The 14686-nt window shown below is 58.1% G+C and overlaps 1 protein-coding gene across 10 annotated transcripts; it reads left to right on the top strand.

Annotated features, from left to right (window-relative positions):
• Positions 1-3453: 3453 nt before the first annotated feature.
• LOC126041830 (P-selectin-like) lies at positions 3454-14594 on the top strand. Of its 10 annotated transcripts, none has more exons than XM_049808106.1 (18): positions 3454-3690; positions 4598-4688; positions 6972-7361; positions 7459-7566; positions 7683-7865; positions 10140-10325; positions 10454-10639; positions 10770-10955; positions 11091-11276; positions 11410-11595; positions 11729-11914; positions 12051-12236; positions 12385-12570; positions 12756-12941; positions 13099-13221; positions 13635-13665; positions 13870-13925; positions 14163-14594. In XM_049808106.1, the coding sequence occupies exons 1-17, from the start codon at positions 3682-3684 to the stop codon at positions 13922-13924; spliced, it is 2664 nt and encodes an 887-aa protein (XP_049664063.1). In that variant the 5' UTR covers positions 3454-3681; the 3' UTR covers position 13925; positions 14163-14594. The 10 variants fall into 10 exon arrangements, with proteins under 10 accessions (XP_049664063.1, XP_049664062.1, XP_049664065.1 ...); XM_049808105.1 differs by lacking the exon at positions 3454-3690 and adding an exon at positions 4010-4129; XM_049808108.1 differs by lacking the exons at positions 3454-3690; positions 10454-10639 and adding an exon at positions 4010-4129.
• Positions 14595-14686: the final 92 nt, after the last annotated feature.

Below are 14686 nucleotides of genomic sequence, written 5' to 3'. Positions count from 1 at the left end.
TCAGGACTGTTAGAGAGAGGCAGCTTCAGCAGGCGCCACTGACCCTGTGCATGGAGAGTTGGATGGCCATGGCAGCGGCAATTCAGATGGGGCTACACCGTCCCCAGGGTCACACACCCAGGGGATGCTGCGGAGGGCAAAGCCCAGCGGTTTGCAACAGTGTGGGCAGCATGGATGCGGCAGTTTGTAGATCCACAAAAGCAAAGTTGTTGAGATGTAAGAAAGACCTTAAAACGTATGCTGTGCCAGAGCCTGCTCTACCTGCGGAAAATAAATCAGCAATTTAAATAGTCGCAGTGCACAGTAGCTCTTTGGAGCAGAGAGAAAACTGAGACCCCAGGGGAGAAAGCATCAAACTGCTGGCTGCACTGAAGCAGAGATGTGAGAAAGAGAAGAGGAAAGCTCAGCCCTGGCCTGCCAAAAGGTGAAGAGCGTCCTCAAGGATGCCTCTGTCTCAAGGGAAAATGCAGCTGGGCTCAGTGCCTGCTGGAGGGGATACCGCAGGATTTCCTGGCTGGAGGGGAGACATTGTTTGCTCCACGGGAGATGGCCCTCGCTGGAGGCACCGCTCTCGGGGCTAACTGAGTTTGTTCATGCGCTGGCTCCGGGCAGGCTGTGGCGGCTCTGCCTGGGGAGCAGAGGAGGACAGAGCCCATCCTGCAAAGAGCAAGATGGGAAGGGAGCAGACAATAGCCCACAGGGGGTGACGGAGGTGATGAAGAGAGGAATCTGTCTCTGGGCTTGCTTTGTGAGACAGGAGAAGGTTGAAATCTCTGCATTAAACCAGACACGTGACAGAAGCACTGGTGATGTCCAGGGTGTCGGTGGCCTGCTCCATCAGCTGCCAGCACCTCCACCACCTGGGCTGCCCCCCATGCCAAGCCAGCATGACAGCTCTAGGCATCATTCTTGTACTGGGAAGACAGGTGCCTTCAGGGGGCAGGCTATGTGGGTCGGTGGCCTGTCCCAGCCTTCCAGGGATGCACAGTGCTGTGGGGAGCCGGGCAGGGTGCAGGCAGAGCAATAGCAGTTCCCAGGATCAGCCCTGTAGGCTGGGTGGTTCTGCTCTTGCTTAGGGTAAGGGATGGCTACGGGGCTATCCCTGGATACAGCAAATCCCTGGAGCTGCACCCCAGCACCCCATACGCACCTTGTGCCCTGGCTCGCTGGCAGGGCAGAGGCGCTGCTTGGGATTCCCAGGGAGGGCAGAGCCGCTTGTTTACTGCCTACCACACAAGCGGTGAGATAACTTCAGCGTTATCTGCGCCCCCAGCATCCTGCTTGGTGAACCCTTATCTGTGCCACGCACATGTTGGTGCTGCCAGGCGCCAGGGAGCTGGCAGGCGGTGCGGGCAGGGGTACCCAGCTGGCAGCGGTGCCCGGTGAAAAGGCTCTCCATCACCAGGAAGGTGCCCGCTGTATCGCTGGCGGTAGTCAAGCCAAGCGGGCTGTGTCAGGGTGACTTGGTTCCTCTGCGGTTTGCCGGGGGACATTGCATAAGGAGGGGAACAGGCTGTGCCATCGTGGGGCAGGAGCCTCTGCTGAAAAACAACACAAGCGTGCCTCTTTACGGGGGGGTTGCGGCGTGTTGGTGACGGGGGTGCCTCTTGGACCCCCTGCCCCCAGGGTCTCCATCCACCAGGTCCTGGAGACTCCCTGGGACACAGTGCAGGGCGCAGCTTGGACTTGGCCCTGGGGCATCTGTCCACCTCTGGCAGCACCCACCTCCCCATGCAGCACGTACAGCCCCTGTCACCATGAATCCCATCAACACCGGGGCAGTCCCAGCACCGTCAGGATAGTTGTGCAGGCATTGTACCCTGCCCTGCGCGTGATACCCTGCCCATGGCACAGCCGAGCATGCCGAGAGGGAGCAGAGCATCAGCCTGGGCAGGCAGTGACGGCTGCGGTGGCCAAGCTGCTTCCTCCCAGCGAGTCCTGCGGTCACAGCCTGTGTGTGGGTTGCCCAACTCCGCTGGCTACATGGCACCCTCGGCAGTGGTGCCGAGGCATGTGTGGGGCAACCGTGCCCCTTCCTCACAGATACAGCCTGCGGCAGGGCTCTCGCGAGAGAGAGCGTCGCCTCCATCTGTGGCTCAGGTCCAGGACACAGCAAAGGAGGCACATTTCTATTCCAGATCCCTGCAGGGCCGAGGGATAGTGAGGACATGACATGGGAAAGTGTCTTTGTACCTGCTCCCTTAAGCTCCTGCTGAGCGAAGCCCTGGCTCACAGCCTGTGCTGTGCCCTCAGAGGGCAGCTGGGGGGACGGGATGCGCCATCCCGCTGCCTGGGAAATCCCTGTGCTGCTTAGCCCGTAAGGCAGGGACGGGCCCTTCCTTGGTAAGTGGGGCAGCAGCATCCTGAATCCTTCCTGGGGAGCCAGCCTTGGAAACCACCCAAGATGGGAAAGGGTGATTAACCTGGTGATTAACCAGCTCCCAGCAGAGCTGATTCAGGTCTTCTTTCCCTCTCACCATGTGTACCTTTTTCCAGCACCTGCAAAGCAACCCTCAGTACCAGTCCTGGCGTGCAGGACCCCCTCTCCAAGCCCAGGTACCCACAGGCACAGGGTACCTGTCCCTACAAGCAGCTTTGAACTTGGCCATATTCTGCCCTTTGCAGTGGCAGTCTCTGGGTCTCAGCCACCTTGTTTCTGTTTTTTAAACAATACCAGAAACTATTTGTAGTTACAAAAATAAAGGTGGGAATAGTTTTTTTCTACTGCTCTGCCCTACCGTGTCGGGTCTCAGAAGAAGTGAAACTGGCAGGGGCACAGCCTGCTCACCTCCGGGGCTGTGCACCTGCGAGCACCCCTCTGACTCCCAGCAGGTCTCCCACCACATGGGAGAGGCAGCTCCCACCCTGCCCAGGTGACCCTCAGCGTTTGGAGATGCTCTCCCACCCCAGCAGCTGCCCCTCAGCCTCTCTGCCTGCCCCGCTGCTTCTTCCCTTGTGCACCCTCTGCACGTGAGCTGCTAGAAAGCGAGCGCTCCTGAATTACTGGACGTACAGGCTCATCCTCAGCAATTCCACAGAAATAGATAATTACAGTAAAACATTTTGCAAGAAAGATATCCAGAGACAGGAACTGAGTTTCATTTACACTGGCCAAATATAAAGTTATTGTAGTCCATTATGGCTTTTGTGGGATGGGTTCCTCCTTTTGTCTAGCATGAGTCCCGCTGGAGCAGCATCAATTTCTCTGGAACTGGAAATTGCATGTGACCTGCACGGCTCTCGCTTTAGTCTAGCTGGAAGTGAGTGGGGTAATTCCTGTAGAAAACCATGCCAAGGCAATTAATTAATTAGAAGCAGAACAGGGTAAGGAAAGACTTGTGGTGATTCAAGAATGGTCCAAGGGGAGGTGGAACAATGAGGCATGTTCCTGAAGGATCGGTGAAGTTCATAAAGGACATTTAAAACTCGGGAAGTTCCTCTGGCATGTTCTTGGATCTTTCTCATAAAGATTTAAAAGCAAACACAGGAAAATACATTGTGTAAGTAACATTTATAAACAGTATATGAAGATTCACAGCCAAAGCAAAAAGCCTGCGAGCGAGTAGAGCATCCGCCGCAGGAGCCGGGAGGCTGTGAGCCACGTTCCCGCTCAGCCCGTGTGGGAGCTCATCATACCTCGTCCCTCCTCCATCCCCTGACCACCAGTGTGGGCACCGCGACATGGACCTGGTGGGTTGGAGAGGTCTCGGTGCCCTGGGCAGCATGGGCCGGGGCTGGACCCTTCTGCACCTCCTGGGGGGCTCGGGCAGGTCTGGCTCATTGCGGGTGGGCTCCCGTGGCAGCGTGGGGATGCATCCAGCTCCCGTGCCGTGGGGCAGATGCCGAGCTGAGTCCCCCCAGGGCCGCGGCCAGGGTTGACCCCGCTGTTCCCCTCCAGCTCCGGGCTGGGAATGGGGTCTCTAGGGGTAGGAGAGCCCCGCAGCGGGAGAGGCGGGGGTGCAGGGCAGGATGCGGGCTGGCAGCAGGCTGGGGTGGGAGGGGAAGAGGCCAAGGGCAGGGAGCGATGCTCTGCACACTCGGAGGAAGTGTGAGCGCTGCTGCCTGCCAAGGGCCAGACGCGCCTGGTGCTGCTGGCAGCTGGGCAAGGTGCGTCTGCAGCGCCGACATGGTAGGTCTTGCTCTTTTCCTTGGGGATGAGTTGGGGTCTGCCTGGAAAAGGGGGTTAGGGGAGGGCAGGGCTGCGGGCAGGTGCTGCCCGGAACCGGTGCCGCTGCCGGGGTCCCACAGGATGGACTCAGGCTGCCCTGGAGAGACCCTGCCCCATGCAGCGAGGCTGTGCCAGGCGCTCAGGGCACTGGCACTGCGGAGGCAATGCCACCCCTGGGGTGGGTGGGGAGGGGTGGAGGGCACAGGGCATGCCCTGGATGTAGGGGCTCCCCCCGCCAAAGTGCCTCGCTGGAGGGGCACTTTCAGCAGCAGAGCCTGGCCAGCGGCACCGCACTTATCTGTGTGCAAGCCGGCACAAGCAACGTGCCCTTGTGGCTACCAGGACTGCCTGGCAGTGGTGTGGGTGCATGGCGGGGTGCGTGAGCCTCCGTGGGATGTGCATATTCACGCCTTCTTCCTTGGCATGCAGGGCACTGCTGCGGGACTGCGGTCTGCTGGGAGGACGTGGGCTCTGGGCTCTCGTGGCATCTGCTACCTGGGCATCGCTGCCATCACATGGGGTAAGCCGCCCGCCACCTGCTCAGTAAGCCCAGCGTGACCCTGCTGCCAAGGAGCCTGCAGGTCCAGGAAACTGGAGAAGGGCAGCAATGTTATTTTGGGGGCTCATCAGTCACACTCCCCCCAGCTGCCAGTCCCAGGGCTGGATGCTTCTGGGCTGGGAGGGGGCTGCGTCTGCCCGGGCCAGGTCCCTCCAGCCAGACCCATCGCAGGACTGTGCTCCCCTGAGGAGGGCCAGGCCATGCACAGGGTCCCCACAGGGCGTCTTGTTCCCCAAAAGCAGCGTGGCAGCCGGTGCATTGTACCATGAACTAGAGAAAGCCAGCAGCAGCTCCACCACCTGCCTACGCCCATGCCCATGCTGCGGAGCTGGGCATAGCCGAAGCCACAGGACCCACAGGTGCAAGGGTGGGGAGCACAGCTGGGGCAGCACCACACAGAGTTAAAGCTGCTAATTGTCATCAGGAGAAGAAATCAGAGTAGCAACTAATTTGGTTTTGCTGCCTGTAGGATATTTCCTTCACATGTTGGCATTGCATAGAGCAAAAATTGCCGGTGCCTGCTCTGTCCATAGAGATCCTCCATGAGCTGGGTTATTTTCCAAAGAACATTTTGTGATTGAGCTAAGGAACAGAGACAAATGCAGAAGCATCAGGAGGAGGCTGAGATTTATCTCTGAGGGGAAAGCAAAAATACAAAGGCACCCCAAATGTGGCGGGTGCTGAGCAGCATCCTGGGGGCAGGCGTCAGGGGCTGCCAGGGCAGCCGAGATGTTGAAATGCAGGCAAACAGCCCCCACCTGGAGGTTCAGCTTCCAGGGAGACGTAACATAAGGCTGAGGGGAAGTAGTGGGGAGGAGTTGTGCTACGGAGATGGTGTTACTGGTAGAGCTGGAAGAAAGAGGCAGGAGAACACATGGAGGATGGGCATATAGAAGATGGGCTCCCTTGGTCCTTCTTGGTTTGGGGATGGGGTGTGTGAGGGCAGCAGGGCGGCTGCCCTGAGCTGTGCCGTGGAGGTAGCGAGGGCCAGGAAGTGGGTGGTGGGAGCTGAGGATGGGGAAGGCTCCCAGGAGGTGCCCTGAGCTTCTGTCCTGCAGCCCCAAACTCCCAAGGGGCTGTTGTCAAAGCCCACGTTTTCCTCAGCTTCAGTTTTGTTGAACAAAGTGGATCGCTTGCTCCTTCACAAGGAAAAGCAGACAAATTATAGGAATTTTTCTTAGAAAAATGCGTAATTATTGACCAAACTGGAGCCCTAATTAGAGTTGGGAAGCCCTAGATTTGCATCTAATCTGTGATGCCCAGACCTTTGCCTGCATGACCACAGTGTGATATGCTCTCCTGAGACACAGGGTACCCTAGGCTGGTTGTTTGGAGCAAACTTTGATCCCCATCTCACTTTATGCACAGATGGAGATATGATCCCCGTATCACTTTCTGCAGTTGTGGAGATACCTGCTTCTGGGGAGGAGGGAGGAAGCTTTTTTTTGTGGCTAACCCCCTTTGATTGCATCAAGTTGTGGTATAAAATGCTGTAAATAAGAGTAGTGTTTCAGCAAAGTGCCCTTCACTTCTGGGTGTGGGTTCCAGTTAATTTCTGGCTTTGCCCTGACTGGTGGGCATGACCAGGATGTGAACTTGACTTTTGCAAGATGTTGTTTTGCAATACTTGTTTTACAAGACTCTTCAGACCATCTCTGCCTCAAATGAGCAGCTTGGGATCCAAATGCTTTTTGGGGTCAGGGCAAGCTCATTGCTCTGCCTTGCTCCAAGCTGACTCTCCTGTAGAAGTGTAAAGCAAGAAAACCAAAGTGGTACAATTCTGCACTTGAGGAAGGAACCATGTCTAAGGAACCATCTCGATGTTGGGTTTTCCCCTTTGGGAAACCTTTGTGGGCAAGGGAGCAGGGCTGTGGGGCTGGGCTTTCACCCCCTGTGCTAGAGGAGGGGTTGGCATTACTGATTGGGGTTCTTCTGCCACCTGCGCTCTGCCTGCCCCATCCCATGCTGCCCTTTGTCTCAGCCTTCACCCTATCTCCCCCACCTTCCTCATCCCTGTGCTGTCTCCCTCTGCCCTACCTCAGCTCCTTCTGCCATGCCTGATCCACCCAGGTCTCCATATAGCCTTAGAGCCCCATTCTCATCCACACTTGGCCCTTCGTCCTGTCCCCTCACCCAGCTGCCCCTGATGCCAGCCCTAGCCCACCCTCGTGTCCCAAGGGACCCCATCTTCGACCTGGCTCCCATCCTTTCTGCGTCGATCCCAGACATCAACCTCTCTCACAGGCGCGGTGACGCGTGTGGAGGTGAGTGCCTGGACGTACCACTACAGTGACCAAGGGGACTACACATGGGAGCAGGCGAGGAACTACTGCCAGACCTTCTTCACCGACCTGGTGGCGATCCAGAACAAGCAGGAGATTGAGTACCTCAACGAGACCTTGCCCTTCCATGGGCGCTACTACTGGATTGGCATCCGCAAGCTGGGCGGTACCTGGACCTGGGTGGGCACCAGGAAGGCGCTGACGAAGGAGGCGGAGAACTGGGCAGACGGGGAACCCAACAACCGCCGCTCCAACCAGGACTGCGTGGAGATCTACATCAAGCGGCAGTGGGAGTCGGGCAAGTGGAACGATGAGCCCTGCAACCGGAAGAAAAAGGCGCTGTGCTACAGGGGTGAGCCGGGGGACCACGGCACAGACCTAGATCAGGTGGGCTAGGGACCTCGGCAGGGTGGCTAGCGGCTCCTGATGACCGTCCTCTGTGTGTGCAGCCTCCTGCCAGCCGTTCCCATGCAGCCAGCGTGGCGAGTGTGTGGAGACCATCGGGAGCTACCGCTGCGAGTGCTACCCTGGCTTCCATGGCCCTGAGTGTGAGGACGGTGAGCCACCCATCCCCATCCCTCCCTCCTTTCCTGCTGGAGAGCCTGAGCCCTGTCGGCAAAGCGAGCAAGTTCGTTGTGCTCCTAACGGGCTGGCGGTGCCGCCTCTCTCCCAGTTGTGCAGTGCACCAAGCTCGAGCCCACGGGAGTGAGCATGAACTGCAGCCATCCCTACGGAGACTTCAGCTACAACTCCACCTGCGTGTTTGGGTGCCAGGAGGGGTTCGAGCGGCGAGGGGCGGGCATGTTGCGGTGCCTGCCTTCCCAGCAGTGGTCAGCAGACACCCCTACGTGCACAGGTAGGGTCTGCCAGGGGCTGGGGGTCTTAGGGATGCGGCATCGATGCTTTGGGGGGGTCAGCCCTGCATGCCCAATGCTGCTCAGGCAAGCAATGGCCTGGGCTTGCCGTGCTCCTGCCCTTTGGGGAAGCAGCTCCTGGTGCTGCATGCGGGGAGTGATTTCTCGATGAGGCTGCGATGGGCAGAGTGGCTGTGAGCTCTGGATGAGCCCCCTGCTCTCCCTGGCTGTCCCAGTGCTCTTGCTCGCTGTCCTGAATCCCATGCGGGTGCCAGCACCCTGCAAGCACCGAGCGCGGGGGCAGAATGGTGTCTTAGCACCTCCATCACCCTGGATGGCACAGTCTCCATCTCCCCAAGCCCACCCCAATCTGCCTTGGGAAGGTGCTTGGCATCTCAGGGGTCCACAGAGAAAAGCAAAGTGGGGCTGCCATCCCGCAGCCAGGGAAAGGGTGTCATCTGGCAGGGATGGGCCACCTTGAGTACGGGTGAGGACCCATGAGATGAGGTTAGATATAAGCTGGGAGGGACAGAGAGGGGCAGGAAACCGCAAAGGAGAGAAAGCTGTGGTATGTTATGCTGCAGGGGCAGGGAAAGTCTTCTTGTCAGCAGCTTGAGGGTTTGTAGCTAGGTGCCAGGCACCCCAGAGAGGTGTTGGGCTTTTCTGGAGGGTGTAAGAGCCCTGCTCCACCTTCCCTGTGCCACTGCATGGTGCATCTGCAGCCTTGCATGAGGATGGGACAAGTTGAGGATTGGAGCAGACATGGGACAGAACTGGGGACCTTCTGTATTGGGAGACCCAGCAGGAGGGGTCAGGGGGTGGACAGGGTCTCTGTATATATGTTTTTTAAAAAAAAAAAAAAAGCCTGCCTTGAAGTTAGTGCTGACGATGATGCCTGTGCTGGGTGGGCCTGTGGTCCAACCTGGAGCTTGCTTTAGGCAGCTGAGACGAGCAAAGCTTTCTGTGGTTAAGGGGAACAGAGATGTGACGTGACTGTCCTGTGGCCAGCGATGGCAGGGTCAGGAGCTGGGTCCCAATTTTGTGGAAGTCCCCCCAGGCAAGCTAGGCTGAGCCTGCCCGCTCCAGGCTTTCCAAGTTCCCAAAGGCTTGCTTTCCCAGCATATTGTTTTTTCCTGCTGGCTGTACATATGATTGATTTTTCTTTTTTTGTAAAGAATCAGATGAAGTCAGTCACCTTTGCTGATAATGAAGATGTGTTAGCAAGCATTGCCAGTTGGGTTTACTCCAAAAAACGAGCTGAGGCTCATGCTGCGGGCACCATGAAGAACAAGGCTGCCTGTCCTGCCCTCACATGCCCTGCCCTGTGTCTGCCTGTAGCTGTTTCATGCCCCCAGCTGGCTGCCCTCAAAAGGGGCCGGGTCGCTTGCTCCCACCTGCATGGGCATGTTCGCCTTCAACTCCACGTATGCCTTCTCCTGCCAGGAGGAGTTTGAGGTGACGGGAGCGTGAAGGCTGCAGTGCATGGCTGGCGAGGTCTGGGCAGGGTCCCCCCCGACTGCACTGCAAAGTTAGAGCCTGGGCTGCCTGCTGGGGGGTGCCTAAATGCTGGGTTTTGAGGCCTCAATAGACACCTCTGGGGATTCTGTGGGAAACCAGGCTTGCCTGTAAAATAGCTGTGAAAGGAAAAGTCTACCAAGGAAAGTGTTTGGTGTCAGTCTGAAAGCAGAAGGTACAGGGAATGGGGAGTGTCTCACCTGGGCTGGGTGCTGGTGGTGGTAGATGTCCTCCTGGCACTAACCTGCAGTGGTCCTGCAGGCAGTGGAGCTGCTCACCCCAGCAAACATTGGGTGCTGCCCTGGCATGCAGTGAAGCACACCCTGGGAACAGCCTGGGGAGGCCATCACAGTCATCAAATCCTGGTCCCCTACAGTCCCAAAGCCATCTGGGTGTCCTTCCACCTGCTGCTGTGACAAGGATGGAGGCAGGGATCTGCTCCCCCTCCAGGGAGGGAGGCAAGTAGGACTGCAGCAGCTGTGGTCCTTCGTCCTGGGGGCTGTGACCTGGGGTAGTGCAGGGGATATGCAGGGCTCTGGCAGAGCAGCAACTGCCCCCCCTCAGGAAATCATTTGTATCGCAGAAAAATTATTGTACCAACTACATTACTACTGTTTTTGAAGAGGCGAGACTTGTCTGGGTGAGAAAGGTAAATCAAAGACATGTCACCATAGATTTGGGTTTGTGTGATTGCAATTCAGCCCTAATCCCTAGTTTTAACATCATCTATCCTGTCTCTAAGACCTGCTCTCTCATTGCAGCCATCACCTGCCCAGTGCTCAGTGCTCCAGACCGGGGAGAGCTGAACTGTTCCCACCTCCACGGGGACTTTGCCTTTGGCTCCACGTGTGCCTTCTCCTGCCAGATGGGGTTTGCACTGATGGGGTCAGAGAGCCGTGAGTGCACAGCCATGGGGACCTGGACGGGAGATGCCCCACGATGTGAAGGTAGAGCTGCTGCTAGAGCTCAGGGTGTCATTGACTTAGGGGTGACACTAGGACATTCCCCAGCCTCTTGGTCCCAGCAGTTTAATTTCCCAGTCCCTCCTGCCTGAAGTGTGCCCTTTGCCCTGCAGCTATCACCTGCCCGGTTCTCAGTGCACCAGACCAGGGAGAGCTGAACTGCTCCCACCTCACCGGGGACTTCACCTTTGGCTCCATTTGTGCCTTCTCCTGCCAGACGGGGTTTGCACTGATGGGGTCAGAGAGCCGCGAGTGCACAGCCATGGGGACCTGGACGGGAGATGCCCCACGATGTGAAGGTAGACCTGCTGCTAGAGCTCGGGGTGTCACTGACCTTGGGGTGACACTAGGATGTTCCCCAGCCTCTTGGTCCCGGTTTAGACTCCCAGTCCCCAAGCTTCTGCCTGAAGTGTGCCCTTTGCCCTGCAGCCATCGCCTGCCCGGTTCTCAGCGCACCAGACCAGGGAGAGCTGAACTGTTCCCATCTCCATGGGGACTTCGTCTTTGGCTCCACGTGTGCCTTCTCCTGCCAGATGGGGTTTGCACTGATGGGGTCAGAGAGCCGTGAGTGCACAGCCATGGGGACCTGGACTGGGGACTCCCCACACTGTGAAGGTAGAGTTGCTCCTCAAGGTGTCACAGGCCTTGGGTTGACCCTAGGATGTTCTCAGGTGTCTTGGTCCTCCCATCCCAACAGTTTAGCCTTGTATTCCCCAGGCTCCTGCTTGAAATGTATCTCTATCCCTGCAGCCATTACCTGCCCGGTTCTCAGTGCACCAGACCAGGGAGAGCTGAACTGTTCCCACCTCCACGGGGATTTCGTCTTTGGCTCCACGTGCACCTTCTCCTGCCAGATGGGGTTTGTGCTGTCAGGGCCAGAGAGCCGCAAGTGCACAGCCATGGGGACCTGGACTGGGGACTCCCCACACTGTGAAGGTAGAGCTGCTGCTAGACCTCAGGGTGTCACTGGCCTTGGGGTGACAGTAGGATTTTCCCCAGCCTCTTGGACCCAACAGTTTGGCCTTGTAGTCCCCAGGCTCCTACTTGAAGTGTATCTCTATCCCTGCAGCCATTACCTGCCCAGTGCTCAGTGCTCCAGACCGAGGAGAGCTGAACTGCTCCCACCTCCACGGGGACTTCACCTTTGGCTCCACATGTGCCTTCTCCTGTCAAATGGGGTTTGCACTGACAGGGCCAGGGAACCGCGAGTGCACGGCCATGGGGACATGGACTGGGGATGCCCCACGATGTGAAGGTAAAGCTGCTGCTAGAGCTCAGGGTGTCATTGACCTTGCGGAACATCCTAGTGTCACCCCAGCTTCTTGGTCCCAGCAGTTTAGCCTCTCAGTCCCCAGGCTCCTGCTTGGAATGTGTCTTTACCTCTGCAGCCATCACCTGCCCAGTGCTCAGTGCTCCAGACAAAGGAGAGCTGAACTGCTCACATCTCCATGGGGACTTTGCCTTTGGCTCCACGTGTGCCTTCTCCTGCCAGATGGGGTTTGCACTGATGGGGTCAGGGAGTCGTGAGTGCACAGTCACAGGGACCTGGACTGGGGATGCCCCACACTGTGAAGGTAGAGTTGCTCCTCAAGGTGTCACAGGCCTTGGGTTGACCCTAGGATGTTCTCAGGTGTCTTGGTCCTCTTGTCCCAACAGTTTAGCCTTGTAGTCTCCAGGCTCCTTGCTTGAAATGTATCTCTATCCCTGCAGCCATTGCCTGCCCAGTGCTCAGTGCTCCAGACTGGGGAGAGCTGAACTGTTCCCATCTCCATGGGGACTTCGTCTTTGGCTCCACATGTGCCTTCTCCTGCCAGACGGGGTTTGCACTGATGGGGTCAGAGGGCCGTGAGTGCACAGCCATGGGGACCTGGACTGGGGATGCCCCACGATGTGAAGGTAGAGCTGCTGCTCAAGGTGTCACTGGCCTTGGGTTGACTCTAGGATGTTCTCAGGTGTCTTGGACCTCTCTTGGTCCTCTCTTGTCCCAACAGTGTAGCCTTGTAATCCCCAGGCTCCTGCTTGAAATTTATCTCTATCACTGCAGCCATTGCCTGCCCAGTGCTCAGTGCTCCAGACCAGGGAGAGCTGAACTGTTCCCACCTCCATGGGGACTTCGCCTTTGGCTCCACATGTGCCTTCTCCTGCCACACGGGGTTTGTGCTGATGGGGTCGGAGAGCCGCGAGTGCACAGCCACAGGGACCTGGACGGGGGATGCCCCACAATGCAAAGGTAGATTTTGTGGTCACACGTGTGTCAAAGTGCTCTGTTGTAGCAGACTGCGTTCCCCAGCATCCCCTTCCTCTCAGCACCCCCAGCCCATGGCAGCTCATCCTCTGGCTCCCCAGCCCACATGTCCCCAATCCCAGCACCATTGGTCCTGTCTTATTGACACTACCGCTGTGCTTTATCTCCAGCCATCAGCTGCCCGGTTCTGGACCCCCCCAGCAGAGGCCAGTTGAGCTGCTCTCATGTGCACGGGAACTTCACCTACAACTCCACGTGCACCTTTTCCTGCGAGGAGGGGTTTGTTCGGATGGGAGCAGAGGCACTCTGGTGTGCGGCCACAGGGAACTGGACCAGGCATCCCCCTGTCTGTGCAGGTATGGTGGGACCCCCTGCTCCTCTAGCACTGGGGTGTGTGTGTGTGTGTCCAGCTTCCTGCAGCACATCTTGAATGTGGTGGTGGGCACCCCAGTAGCTTGGGTGCTCTGAAGTCCTGACAACTTTCTAACCTGTGGGTCTGTGGATCTGTTTCAGAGGACAGTGCCCCCTTCTTAAAGCAAGTCCTGGCTTACAGCAGTGGCACAGCTCTCGCAATAGCTGGTATCGTGCTCTCGGGGACACTCATTGCTCTCCTCGCCAAACGGCTCAGCAACAGAGGTACAGAAACACCTCCCGCAGCCCACCGTTGCTTTGGCTGCGGGCTCTCAACCCAGGAGGTTAGAGGTCCAGGGGAGGGGAGTGATGGTGAGAAGAGTTTAGCAGTGTGACTGCCTCAATCCATGTGTTTTATTTGCTGTGAGTTGCTTTGGTCTGGCTGCACCTCCTTGGCAGTTTGTCGAGGTGGACGTGTCAGCAGCCAGGTTTGGAGGACAGAGCCAGAAAAACATCTTAATTGCAAAGGGGAAGAAGGCAGTTGTTTCAGCTCCCCCTCCCTGCTCCATCCCGTGCTTGTCAAACTTGGTTCAATTTCAGAAGCTGCTGCTGCAGCTTCTCAAGTCCTTCACTAAACAGATGTGGTTATTTCTTTTCTATCTGCACTACGCATGTGGATGTTTTAATACTGTTATCAGAGGAGAAGAAGAAGCTCCTGAACCCCACCAGGTGAGAGCTGTGCTCTGCAGGAGGGTGGCTCTGCCCTGTGCCTGTCACAACCCTGTGGTCACCCCCGTCACCCTGATCTGCCTGAGTGAGGCTGCCTTTACATGCAGTGGGAGCATCTTCGGGGCTGACGGGGCCGTGCTTAACCCATGCCCTTCACGCTCCTGCCCTCTCCCCCAAGGTGACCCCCTTGTGTCTGTTTTCCAGTGACCTAGGATCGCCGGGCATCTTCACCAATGCAGCGTACGACGCCAACCTGTAAGGTGAGCGCCGGCGAGATGCTCGTGGCACCCTGTGCTCCCACAGCGTGCTGGAGACATTCCCCCACGCTTCTTCTGGGGGGGAATTTTCCACGTGTGGAAAATTCACCTGGGCAGCTATCCCCCTGGCTGGGGTGCTCCCAGGTGGGGACACCCCTTGGGAGGGGAAGGGGGGGACATGCTGCTTTCTGTGCTGCACCGAAGGGGATAACACCAGCTCCGGCTCTCCTGTGCCTCCAGCCTGGCCGTGACCAAAACCCACCACGTCCCCCAGTGCTGCAGACCCAGCGGGAGCTACTGCCAAGGCCCAGAGGGACTTCACGCCCCGGGACCGCAGTCCGGGCTGCTGGCGACGGGTGGAAACCGCCCCCACGCTGCGTGTACAACCCCCCCCACACACCCCCCGCGGGGAGCGGAGCTGCCTTCCTGCACCACCCACGCGTGAAGACCTGTGAAGACCTCTGAAGACCCGCCTGGGGCCCTGGGCCGCCTTCACCGCGCTCTGGGGACGGGCCTGCCGCCCAGCCCTTCCCCTCACGGAGCTGCCGCCCGGCCCTTCCCCTCACGGAGCTGCCTCCCTGCCCTCGGACGTGCCCCCACAGCTCCCCCCATTCGCGCTTCTGGCGACGGGCTTGTGTCAGCGGGACCTGAATAAACGCCTGTGTCTAACGAGCCGCTGCCTCTGTGTGCCTGGGTGCGGGTGGGGACGGCCACCGCCTCCGACCCTGGGGCTCTAGAAGCGAAGCCCCGCGGCGGGCAGCGGC

Source organism: Accipiter gentilis, chromosome 8 (genome assembly GCF_929443795.1).
Source record: "Accipiter gentilis chromosome 8, bAccGen1.1, whole genome shotgun sequence".
Taxonomy (NCBI): Eukaryota; Metazoa; Chordata; class Aves; order Accipitriformes; family Accipitridae; genus Astur; species Astur gentilis.
Note: the sequence above shows the minus strand (reverse complement) of the source record. Positions and strands in the feature narration are given on the sequence as shown.